A 12019-nucleotide genomic window follows, 5' to 3' on the forward strand; every position below is an offset into this window, starting at 1 on the left:
TTAAAAAGTCAGATCAAATTTATTTAACATTTTCTCATTTTTCAACTATATGACTTCTTAAGATAAGTACTATACCAGGGTTTAGTGTAATATGAGTTGTAGGGTTTAGAGTATCTGATAGTGTTTTTTCTTCTAATATAAAAGTTTAGAAAAAACTGTTTGGGAAGTTTTGTCAATGATACTTCATATAAAAACAGCTATAATCTATAATCTATCTTAAATTCATTTTTAAGTTTTCATACATCACGTATATTGTTTATTGTACATATTCTCTTACATTGATTTTCTCCCCCTTCTCTTCCATTAAGCTACTTTTAATTAGTCTGAAATTTTAGATCATTATTTCACTTATCTAACTGGCTAATTGGAAAATCAATGATGAAATTTTAACCATCTAGAAGTCTTAAATACATTTAAAATGTGATTTATGGGGGCTGGAGAGATATCTCAGCAGTTAAGAGCACCCACTGCTCTTACACAAGACCCATGAATGGTTCCCAAAACCCAGAGGCTCACATCCCAGTTCTAGGGGATCTGAAGCCCTTTTGTGACCTCCACCAGTGTGTAAACGGCTCACAAACATACACTGAGGCCTACACATATACACATAAAATAAAAATAAACCTTGAAACAACAAACATGAATTAGACATAAAATGTACAGTATGTGCAGCCCGTTTCTAATTCCTCTCCACTAATTTGAGCTCATTTTAGAATGGACATTTTTCACTTTTTAAAATTACCTATTAATTGTCATGGCTATAAAACCAAGAGATATCTTCAAATATCTATTTTTATTTCTTTCTTATTTATCTTAATTTTACAATGAAACCATCACCAACTACCACTCTGCCTCTAATTTACCAGATAGTTCAAGCAAAATTCCTACAGTAGCTACACAAGAGAGTTTCCTCTATTGATGAAAGATGATCAGAGCCAATACTCTATCAATGGACACAGATTTTACTTCTTTATTAAAAGCAAGTAATGTTTAAAATTGAGCTAAAGAGTGAAAAGAAAGCACATACTGTTTGTATGATTCTCCACCCACTTATTGATGTAGTTGGCCACAGCTACATTTTGACTGAAATCCACATGACTGACTTCTGCATTAAAGTATTTTTTCATCATTTGCAAGAAGTCATCATTGATATGAAATCCGTTTTGCACAAAGAGGGAATTGGCAATTTTCATCACATAGTGGCTTTCTTCCGCAGAGACCATGTTAGAAAAATCTTTCAGGAAAGAAAATTCTTCACCTGCAAGACGACAAATGACAAGTTTAACAGGGAAACAGATGTAGTGAAAGATCGTTGTGACGCAGTGCAAACCATGAGGAAAACAGTGACCAGTGAAGAGCAGCAGGCTCGCTCCTCACAGAGAGAGCAGCAGAGCAGGAGGCTCACTCCTCACAGAGAGCGGTCAAGGATCTTCAAGGGCTATTTCCAGATGCTCAAATTAGCTGGTCCTGTTCACCAGTGATACTTTTTGTTTCTTTGTTTTGTTTTGGTTTTAGTTTGTTAGTTTTGCAGAGTCAGAGATCAAGCCCTGGACCTTACACATGCTAGGGAGATTGAACGATAGTCTTTCATTGGGACTTGGAGAAAGACTACAAAGAGGAAACAAATTTAAGTTCTTTTCTTTCAAAATCCTTGGCTCAGTTGCATTCAACTGGTCTTTCTTAGGGTTATCAATTAAAATGTAATTATCTAGATGATAGTCCTTTAAATTTTTCTCTCACCAGACTATTTAAATATCATAAGGAGGGAATCTATTACTTTCTTTTTTAACTTTCTAATGAATTCGCTCATGTGTACACTAGAAAGAAAGTACACTGTATACATTAAGACAGAAACCACACCCCATTCCAAAATTACTTCTCTATTACCTATAATTTTTATAATAATAGTACATTTCAAAAGACAGATATTCTTTAAACAACAAGAGTATCATTGACTATGAAGCAGAGTGTGATTCTTCATAATCATGATGCTTCTCTTTATAATCTATCACATTATCTTTTCATTTATTTCTATGACAATTTACACTGGAAATTACAGAGTCACCTTTTTTTCTTTAATATGCAAGCTTATTTAGGTAATACTTTTGAGAAGATATACTTTCCTTAGATTTACTCAGCTATGCCTAGAGACTGGAATGAGCCTAACTCTTCTAACCATATTCTTGCAATAAGATGATTTCTTGCCTCTAGTAAATATTGCTGCCTCTGGCAGAAGGCAATATGATTGAATTCAAAGTCAAACTCAAAGAATTTTGAGAAATAAAACCCAACAACTCACCAGTTTTCAGGCCATCGTATCCCATTGAATGGCGGATTTCTTTCAGAGTAGATCCTTGAGCCCCAAGCTCCATCACTCCCATTGCAAGGGCAATGCTCAATGGAGAAAAGAGAATATTTTCGTCTTCTCCAGTGGCTCGGAGATGGTTATACATGTTTACTGACCACTGAGCTATGGTTTCGTCTGGGAAAGTAGCCCCTATCACCACACTATGCATAGCCAGCAAATAGAACAGTCCAAAATAAGCCATCCTGGAATGGTTTCAAGTCTAGAAAACAATAATGTACATATTCACTATTATCTCTGATACATAAATTAAAGGAAGAAAAACAAAGTACTTCGTGGGATTATAAGATGAACATTTTTAATAAGCTGAAATTTAAAAACTATTCAATACCAATATATCTGTAAAAAATACCCATTAATACATTTCCTCTCCTGCCCCGTGTGTTTCTCTCTCTCTCTCTCTCTCTCTCTCTCTCTCTCTCTCTCTCTCTCTCTCTCTCTCTCTCTCTCTCTCTCTGTGTGTGTGTGTGTGTTTGGAATGGAAGGCATAATGCTAAGCACACACTCTAAAACTTAGTTAAACCCTTATCATAGTTTGCTTTCTATTGCTGTGATAAATCACTGACCAAAATCAATTTGAGGAAGATAGGGTCTATTTGTCTTTCAGATACTTTTGTTATACAACTCAGGTTCACCTGCCTACTGAAAGTATTGCCCATAGTGGACTAGACTTTCCTGAATTAATGAAAAATCAAGAACACAGCAGACAGACATACCTACAGCTGAGTACAAAAATGAAATTCTTCAATTGAAGTTCTTTCTTGCCACATATGTCCATTTGTCAATCAAGATTAACTATCACGAGTCACAATCCTCAAACTTTTACTTTTAAATGAAGCAATTAATAGTCAATTGAGCAGAAAAGATTGCTAAGTTGTGAAGAATCTACAAGGAGCAGGATGGACACAATACTCATGACATTAAGCATATATATGATATCCTGGCTAGTTTTATGTCAACTTGACACATGCTATAGTTATCCTTCGAAGCTCAATTGAGACTATGCCTCCACAGAATCCAGCTCTAGGACATTTCTTAAATTAGTAGTTGATGGGGCAGGGTTCAGCCCCTGGTGGATGGTGTTATCCCTGGCTGTTGGTCCTAGGTTCTAGAAGAGAGCAGGCTGAGTAAGCCATGATGAGCGTCACCTCAATCCTCCAGGTTACTGCTCTATTTGAGTTCTTGTCCTGATATCCTTCAGTGGTGAGCAGTACTATGGAAGTGTAAGCCAAGAAAACCCTTTCTTCCTCAAGTTGCTTTAGTCATGGTGTTTCATTACAGCATTACTATTCCTAACTAAGACAGAAGTTGGCACCAGAATTGTCAGGTACTGCTGTGCAGACCTGATCATGTGGTTTTGGGTAGCCGTGTGGAAGGATTTTGAAACCTTGTTTGAGAAAAGCTATTGAGTGTTCTAAGCTTGATGAACTATTCTGTGAGAGCTTGGAAGAAATCAGACACTTGAAACATAACTAATGTGTCAACCTAGCAGTACTAAGGAATTTGAACTGTGGCGGCCTACCTCAAGAAGTTTCAGAGGGAAAGAATTTTAGTAAGTGGCCTAGAAACCATTCTTGTGATAGTTTGACAAAGAATGTTGCTATTTTTTTGCCCTTGTCCTAGAAAGCTGCCTGAGGATAAATAAAAGCAGTTTCTGATTCATGGCAGTGGCAGTGCAGATTTCAAGACAGCCTATAGTGAGCTGTGACGTATGATTAGTAGTAATCACTCTTATGAGAATCTATAATAAAGAAAGAGCAAGCTAGACAAACAGATGGACACGATGTACAGTTTGAAGTGAAAAGAAGCGCCAGGGAGTGTAATAGTGTTAAACCCTGTGCTCAAGAAAGTTTAAAGAAAAGCCTGATGCTAAATGGAATAAAAGAAGTGGTACCTCAGGGCAAGAACCCACCCGGCCAAATTTTCAACTTTGAAAAAAAATTAAAGAAAAGCTTAAGCAATGAAAGGGCCCATCAACAACTGACAGTTGGTTCAAACGTAATTGAAAGGAGGGGGTCAAGTTCCAGCGCCATCAAACAGCAGAATTGCGAAGTTTGGGGAATGTGCTTCTAGCTTCATAGTCACAAATACAAGGAATGGATTGAGGAATCTTCTCTGTGGCTAAGGAAAGCCACCTGGACCAGGTGTATATCAGAGGTATCCCCAGGGAGGCCACTGAGTGAAGGTGAAGCCTGAAATTTTTTGGAGACCTCAAGGTTCTAGAGATACTAGAGTCATGGGATACTGGCCAAGAAGAGTTGCAGACATGATTCAGATACAGTCCAAGTTTGTTGCCATCAACAAAGCTGGAAGTTGGAGTTCTGAAGAACACTTAGACATCATATATAGAGATGCACAATTTGGAATTTTCTCTGTTGGGTGTTGGTCTTGTTTTGTTTCAGTATTTCTTAACTATGCTCTTTTTCCTCCAGGGGTTAGACTTAAGAGGTTTTCTTTTTTTTATCATTTTTTATTTTAATTTTAAATAGCTTGTTTTACATGTCAATCCCAGTTCCCTCTCCCTCCCCTCTTCCCGCACTCCCCTTCCCCCCCTCCCTCCCACCCTATTGCCAAATCCTTCCACATAGGGGATATCTAGAGTCCATCATTTTACTCTTGGTAGGGTCAAGGCACTCCCCTAAGAGTCCAGGCTGAGAGAGCATTTACTAGATTTAAGAGGTTTTCTTAAGTCTAGTAAAAGATGTGATATTTCACGAGCAGAGATACATTCATTTTAAGGAACTGAAATTTCCTCTCTTTCCTCTTTCTGTTAGTCATTCATCTTTAGTTCCTTCCATTTTGAACTTTGAACTGGTGTTGAGATGCGACAGACTGTGGAGACTTTTGAAGCTTAGCTGAATACATTTTTGCATTATGATATAGCTACAAGCTGGAGGTGGGGGCAGGAAGTTGGATGGGGAGGTTTGAATGAGAATGGCCCCCACAGGCTCATAGGAAATGGGCCTTTTTGGAAGGATTAGGAGGTGTGCCATTGTTGGAGTTGGTGTGGTCTTGTTGGAGGAAGGTCACTGGGGGTGACCTTTGATTGTTCAAAAATGCCAAACCCTTCCAAATTCCCACAGAATAGCTCACCAAGCTTTGAACACTTAATGACTTTTCTTTTCTAAAGTTCCAAAATTCTTCCACAATCCATGTCTGTCAGCACAATAACCCACAATCCTGACAGCGTTTTCTGGCTTAGGGTTACTATTACTATGTTTGAAACACCACAACTACAAATTAAGGTGAAAAGGGTTAATTTGGCTTATGTTTTTATATCACTGTTCATCATTGAAATAAATCAGGATAGGAACTCAAAAAGGAACCTAGTGGCAGGAGCTGATGCAGAAGCCATGGAGGATGCTGCTAACAGGTTTACTTATCATGGCTTGCTCTGCTTGCTTTCTTATAGAATATAGGACCACCATCCAAGGGATAGCACCACCAACAATGGGATGGGCCCTGCCCCATCAATAATGAATTAAGAAAATATCCTAGTTGGATGCTATGGAGGCTTTTCTCAACTGAGGTTACCTCCTTTCAGACAACTCTAGTTTGTGTTAAATTGAGATAACACTGGCCAGGGCTATAAACATGGGGACTAGGAAAAGACCTCTGTCAGTGCTGGTCTCATAAGTGTGAGGATCTGCTTTTGAGTTCTATAATCCACCTAAAAATGCTTTTTGTTTGCTTCCTTTTACACATTGCTTACGAGTATATCTACATTTAATGCTATCTTCAGTAACACCGGAGTCCTGTTTCTTTGGGTTTTCAGTGTGAAAAGTAGCTCTTCAGGAATTTTTTAGGCCTTCTTCACTAGATTGTGATTGATAGGGCATCCAGCCCTTGGATTGAACAGCTGTTGGGTTCTCCGTTTTTCCAGGGCACAGATAGCCACCGTTGGACTATCCAGACTGTGATACGTAAGCCAATCTAATAAATTCTTTTATAATATATTAACACACACACACAGATATTTACATGGGTTCTGTTCCTTTAGAGAACCCTGACTGACAACAAATCTTAACATTATCCAAACAAAACAAACCCCAAATCCAAATGTTTTCTAAAGTTGTTTACCCATATTCTGACCTGCAGCCTAAGGAAAGACCTGGGACTTGCTTTCTCTCTCTCTCTCTCTCTCTCTCTCTCTCTCTCTCTCTCTCTCTCTCTCTCTCTCTCTCTCTCTCTCTCTCCTCTCTGATAACCCCCCACTAAGTCACTATAGACATCTGGAAGGCAAACTGCTTATTAAAACAATTAAGTAACTTATTTGTTCTTGATCATTTTTTAAGTCTACCATTAAAACACCACATAGAGTAATGTTGAACAAACACATTAGGAAAATTGTATTTTAATTAGTGTTGATAGTCTCAATTAATCCAATAACAGCATGCACAGCAATTTGACTGAAGAGTATACTTCCAGAACATTCAAACTGCTCGGTATTGTGTTTCCAGCTTCAGAGAACTGTTTGGTCACTTTCTACATGTCTTTCACATTTGAGAGTTTGACACATGCTCTCTTTTTGTCTGAGGATTCTCAAGGCTCTCTGCACAACCCCCATCTCCTTGCTTTTGTAATAAGGATTGGGGAATACTTGCTCATTTAGGAAGGCAGACTCCATTGGGTAACTCAGAACCTGTGTTTTAAATGCTATGGATTCTAGGAGGTGAGCAGCTGCATCAGGAGATGCTCTGTGACCCAGCCAGCACTGAGGTAGAGTCAGCTGACAAGACCCCAGCACTGAGAATCTGCAGATGCTTGTCACTCTTGCTTTCACAGATTCCCCTGAGAACATAGCTGGAGCTTCCTCTTTCTGGGTTCAGAAGGAAAATAAGCAAGCTTCAACAGAATTGAAGATTTATCTATTGTTGAATTCATTAGGTAAAGGCATAACAGAGATTACTATAGAGTTGTCCTAAGCTGGAAAGTTTAGGTGTTATATCTAATATTTCTATCTAGGGAGAGAGAACAATAGTTGTGACAGTCTAATCTTCAACCTCATCAAAGACCTAAGGAGGATAACAATACTAGGATAGGCAGGAAGTGCAGGAGAGCAACTTCCAAAGGTGCAGAGAAGACAGAGACAGCAGGCTGCGTGGAAAGTCACCCAAAGTCTCATAGCAGCAAAGGGGCAACCAGCTTTGGCTAAAGTCTAGAGTATCTGACTGACCAACACAGAAACAGGAAGATAGAAAGGCTGTCTTATCCTGACTTGGCAAGGTTCAGCAGTCTTCTCTGTTTGTCTCCTGCAAGCACAGTAGGACAGCATGTCCAAAGTCAGTGGTCAAGGTGGGGGCAGTTCTTTGCCCAAGAAGCCATTAGCCGAGGAGAGAATGGACTTCAGAAGGAGTGACATCGGTGCCCAACATTTTTTCGGGAAAGCTTGGTGCTGTCAGGAGCAATTGTGTCTCATGTCAACAGAGTACTAATATTAAAATATTTAAATGCCATATTCTGCAGGTCTATTAAGTATTTGAAGATCAAATATCTTTGTCTGGTAAGAGTCTGTAATTCTCAGAAACATAGTTGTACAATGGCTAAAACTTCCCAAAAATAATTTAACCAGGACAATGACTTCAAAAAATGTAACTATGTATATATATATATATATATATATATATAATTTTCAATAACATAGAACTGAAATGTCTTATGTAGAGGCAGAACTGTAAAATGCAATATGATAAAATATCCTAAGTTGTATCAATATACAGAATGTATAAATATATATCAAGATAGTTTTTTATTTGTGTGAAAAACATCATAAACAGAAAAAAGACCCTAAACAGTCAACATATAAGAATCTAACAATTTAAATTACCTATAGCTAACAGTTACTAAAGTTAGTTCACTAGAAAATATGTTAATCTATATATGTCCCATCTGCATACTGCCATTGGCTTCATATATTGTCAAAGTCACACCATTATCAACTACATTAAGGGAGTCTGGTTCAGTCTTATGCACATTCCTCATTTGTCAGACCTGAGTCAGTGATCGCTCACTAGGTCGGGTCAGCTGATTCTGTGGGTTTCCCCATCATGGTCCTGACTCCTTTGTTCATATTATTGCTCCTCCTTCACTTTGACTGTATTCCGGGAGCTTGGCCCAATGGTTAGTTGTGGATTTCTGCATCTGCTTCCTTCCGTTTCTGGAAGAGGGTTCAAACTTCTCTGGGGTTATGGACTGTAGGTTGGGTATCTTTTGCAAAACACTATTTTAACCTGATGAGTCACCTGATGACTCCTCAAAGCCCATCTTCCTGATCAGTATACTCAGCAGTCTAATATGCCATCTGAACTTCTTGACTGTGAACCTGGGCATCCTGACTTTCCTTTAAAATTATATACTGTGGTGCTGGGGAGATGACTCAGTGGTTAGGAGTCTTGCTGCTCTTTCCTCGGACCCAGGTTTATATCAAACATCTCTTGATCACTTGTAACTCTAGTTCCTGAAGAACTGACACCCCACTCTGGCCTCTGCAAGCACTGGAAAACATGACACACGCATACCCACATAAAGTAAAAATGAAAATTCAATCTTAACAAAAGATCTGATGAGAATGCTCAGTGGGCAAAGGTACATGCCACGAAATCTGAAGGCCTAAGTTCTATCACTAGGACCCACTTGGTGGACAGAGAGAACTGACTTGTGAAAGTTGTTCTATGTCCCCCATAAACACACTATTGGACATGCACAACCTCCAAAAAGAAAAGTAATCATCCAAAAATGTAAAACCATAAGTGGTATGAAAAGATAGTTGTATCTACCAGTAAATAATGCAAGTCTTAAAAAACTGGGCTTAACACAAGTATCAAACTTCAAGGTAGCAAAAATACATTTTTTCATATAAAACAAAACTACATTATCAATATAGTCCAGAAAATGATAGTAAGTTTATTAAAATATATTCATAGACATTTTAGTTTAAAAATAAGCATACCATAATAATAGCTTGCTTAAATTTTGTTGCTGCCCTATAAGAAGTGCTCCCACTTTATAAATGAAAACAATATAATATGGGATGTTAGAAACTTTCCCATTATCATGGGAATTATGAACCCAGAACTGTGGCTCAAATCATCCCTACATGGCCTGGTTTATTAAGGTAACGTTCCTCCGAGCTTTGAATAAACAGAAAGACCCAAGCATTGGAGAACAGGGTTTGGTGTATGCTGCACGGCTCCAGAAAGTCAGATGTATTTTCTCAGCTTTAATGTCCACATCTATGAATGAAAATGCAAATCCTATGCTACAAAACTATTAAAGAAATAACTGAGGAAATTTCTGTGTGAAGTACTCATTTTAACATACAAGTTAAATGGGACATTACTATGAGGAAAAAATGCTTCCATGTTCCCATTTGTTAAACAAGTGGCTGTCATGTGCAAATGAGGACTTATCATTCCTCCTGGCCTAGCTAATGTACCATCTTTGTTCGTTCATTCAGCAAAGAATGTAGAGGTTTATAAAGATATAAAAATATTGATGTATAGCTCTTAACCTCAGGGACCTCACACATTATGGTGTGAAAATATACACTCTAATACATGATCTTACCTTTTAGAGAAAACCAATCCTCTAAGAGTCAGGAGAAAGTCAACTGACCCATCAGAAAAAAGATGTCACACTGATGATTGTAAATGATATTCCTTGTGCAGGATAATCAGTGACTTCAGATGAAGATGCCCTAGTCTACAGCTGATCGTTCAGGTAAAGAATCTGTGTTTGGCAGGCCTGCATTTTGCATGTCTCCGTGTCTTCAGGAAAACATTGTCAAAAGCATTCCTATATCTTCCAGTAACTAGAGGACTCTGGTAATCAGTACCCAGTATGTTTGTGGAAGAGATTTCTGGCAAGGCAGTGAGCAGCCAGCTATGGACAGCAAATTACACTAGGAAATTAGGGGCCTATGGCTGGGGATGGTGGCAGCAGGTCAGAGCATGAAACGTTTTTCAAAACGATAGAAAGACCTGCATTTTAAAAGCTTAGATACCCAGCTGCAGAACTAGAGCTTCCAGTTTGCAGGCCAAATTTCCTTTGCTATCGGGTTATGTATTTCTGGTGTCACCTATCCTACTCTTGGGTATTTAACTTTTGGCTGGGTCAGGATCTCGTTTCCCTAATGTACCTAGTAAGTGTATGTGTTTCCCATATGTCTCCCTGGGTCTTGCTCTCTTCTCTTGGGCACACTTCTCATACTAGTCTGTAAATGCCGTGACCTCCCTATTCATCAAAATAACTAACAAATGTTCAGCCTACTTCCCAATGTGCATTGCTAAATATTAGTTCCTGTGGGTTTTAAAAGTCTTTACTCTTGGGCATTTTGAATGTCTTTTGGCTCAAACAGGGCTCCTCACCTTATCAAGGATGTTTTGCCCCCTGCAATATCAATATTTGGTTCTGGTTTAACATTTCCACTTTGTATCCCATGCACTTCTTGCTATGTTTACTCAAAGGCTGCCAATGCAGTTACTATCTTTTGATCTGGGCTCAGAAACAAAACAGTGATTCTATTGTTCCCTGAGTAACTACCCTTTTCAACCTGACATGCTGGTAGCTGCCAGCAACTGCCTTGACAAAACCTCAGAAGTCCTCTCCAGCCTGTAGAACAAACCCCCAGATCTTTAGTCTTGTATATTGTTGGGACCCATAAAGATGGGTCACCTCATCTTGCCTCAAGGTTACAGTTCAAAACTGCCCTTAATAAGTCAAAAGACCTAAAGGTCTAAGGTTTTGCAACTGCAGGACTGTTTTGGCCTTGGCAGCAGATGTCTTATCTAAATAACAACAGATGATGTGGGCTCAGGTGTGTTTACTATTGACCCTCAAGGCCAGATAACCAGTGTGGCTACCAAATACTTAGAGGATTAATGGAAGAGAGTCTGTTTGCTCCTTTATAAGAGAATTGAAGTCTTCTGCCACCCCCACCCCTACCTCACTCCCTCCCACTCCCCCCCCACCCGCCGTCTTTTGGTTGGGTTATTTAAGAATGTTGAAGAACATACTTGGCTGCTGACTCTATTCTGTGTCTCTATCTTTCTCTTAACCTCTTTATCTCCCCTTTCTCAATCCACCCTCCCTGACTCAGGTATGAACTAGGCAAGTCGCTAGCTCCAACAGAAGCCACACAAAGACAGGTTCCCACAGCATATAATCCTTTGTATAAATTTCTACACACTACTCTCTTCATGCACCCTGGCACTCTTACCAGGAAACACAAGCTCTTTGGAAACACAAGCCCCAGAACCCCTCTTTCTGGCTGGCTGGTGCAGCTCTTTCTGGAACTACTTTACCACAGTTCCCCATGCTCTGATCCCAATCACGACTCAGGCTCTGCCCCGCACCTACACCCTTCACGAACACCCTCTTGTTTTTTCAGTTAGAGTTTCAACAATGTCCTCTGTTCCTACATATTAAGGATAATTCCATATAGGCAGCATCTTGTTTGAGTGCTTTGAGGGCACTAACAAAGGGTATTCTTTGCGTACTCTAGACTAATGAGAGTAAGCGGAGAATGCATTACACAGGGGAAGCGACAAATCAATGTTTATTGAATTAGTACAGTATAAGACTTGAAGTCACACAGTGCTGTATCAGATGAAACAGCCAGAGGGGCTGCAATTTCTGAACACTACCGGCTCAATT

The 12019-nt window shown here is 39.1% G+C and overlaps 1 protein-coding gene across 2 annotated transcripts in view; it reads right to left on the minus strand.

Moving 5' to 3' along the window:
* Positions 1 to 12019, minus strand: part of Serpini1 (serpin family I member 1) — an 87182-nt gene that overhangs the window by 26907 nt on the left and 48256 nt on the right. For both annotated transcript variants that reach the window (XM_005076134.4, XM_040752637.1), the window contains exons 2-3: positions 2300 to 2567; positions 1028 to 1258 (exon numbers count right to left, since the gene is read on the minus strand). In XM_005076134.4, the coding sequence (XP_005076191.1) occupies positions 1028 to 1258; positions 2300 to 2549 (481 nt within the window). In that variant the 5' untranslated portion in view covers positions 2550 to 2567. The remainder of the gene's footprint in view (positions 1 to 1027; positions 1259 to 2299; positions 2568 to 12019) is intronic.

The sequence above is a fragment of the Mesocricetus auratus genome, unplaced genomic scaffold (assembly GCF_017639785.1).
Source record: "Mesocricetus auratus isolate SY011 unplaced genomic scaffold, BCM_Maur_2.0 Super-Scaffold_100009, whole genome shotgun sequence".
Lineage (NCBI taxonomy): Eukaryota > Metazoa > Chordata > Mammalia > Rodentia > Cricetidae > Mesocricetus > Mesocricetus auratus.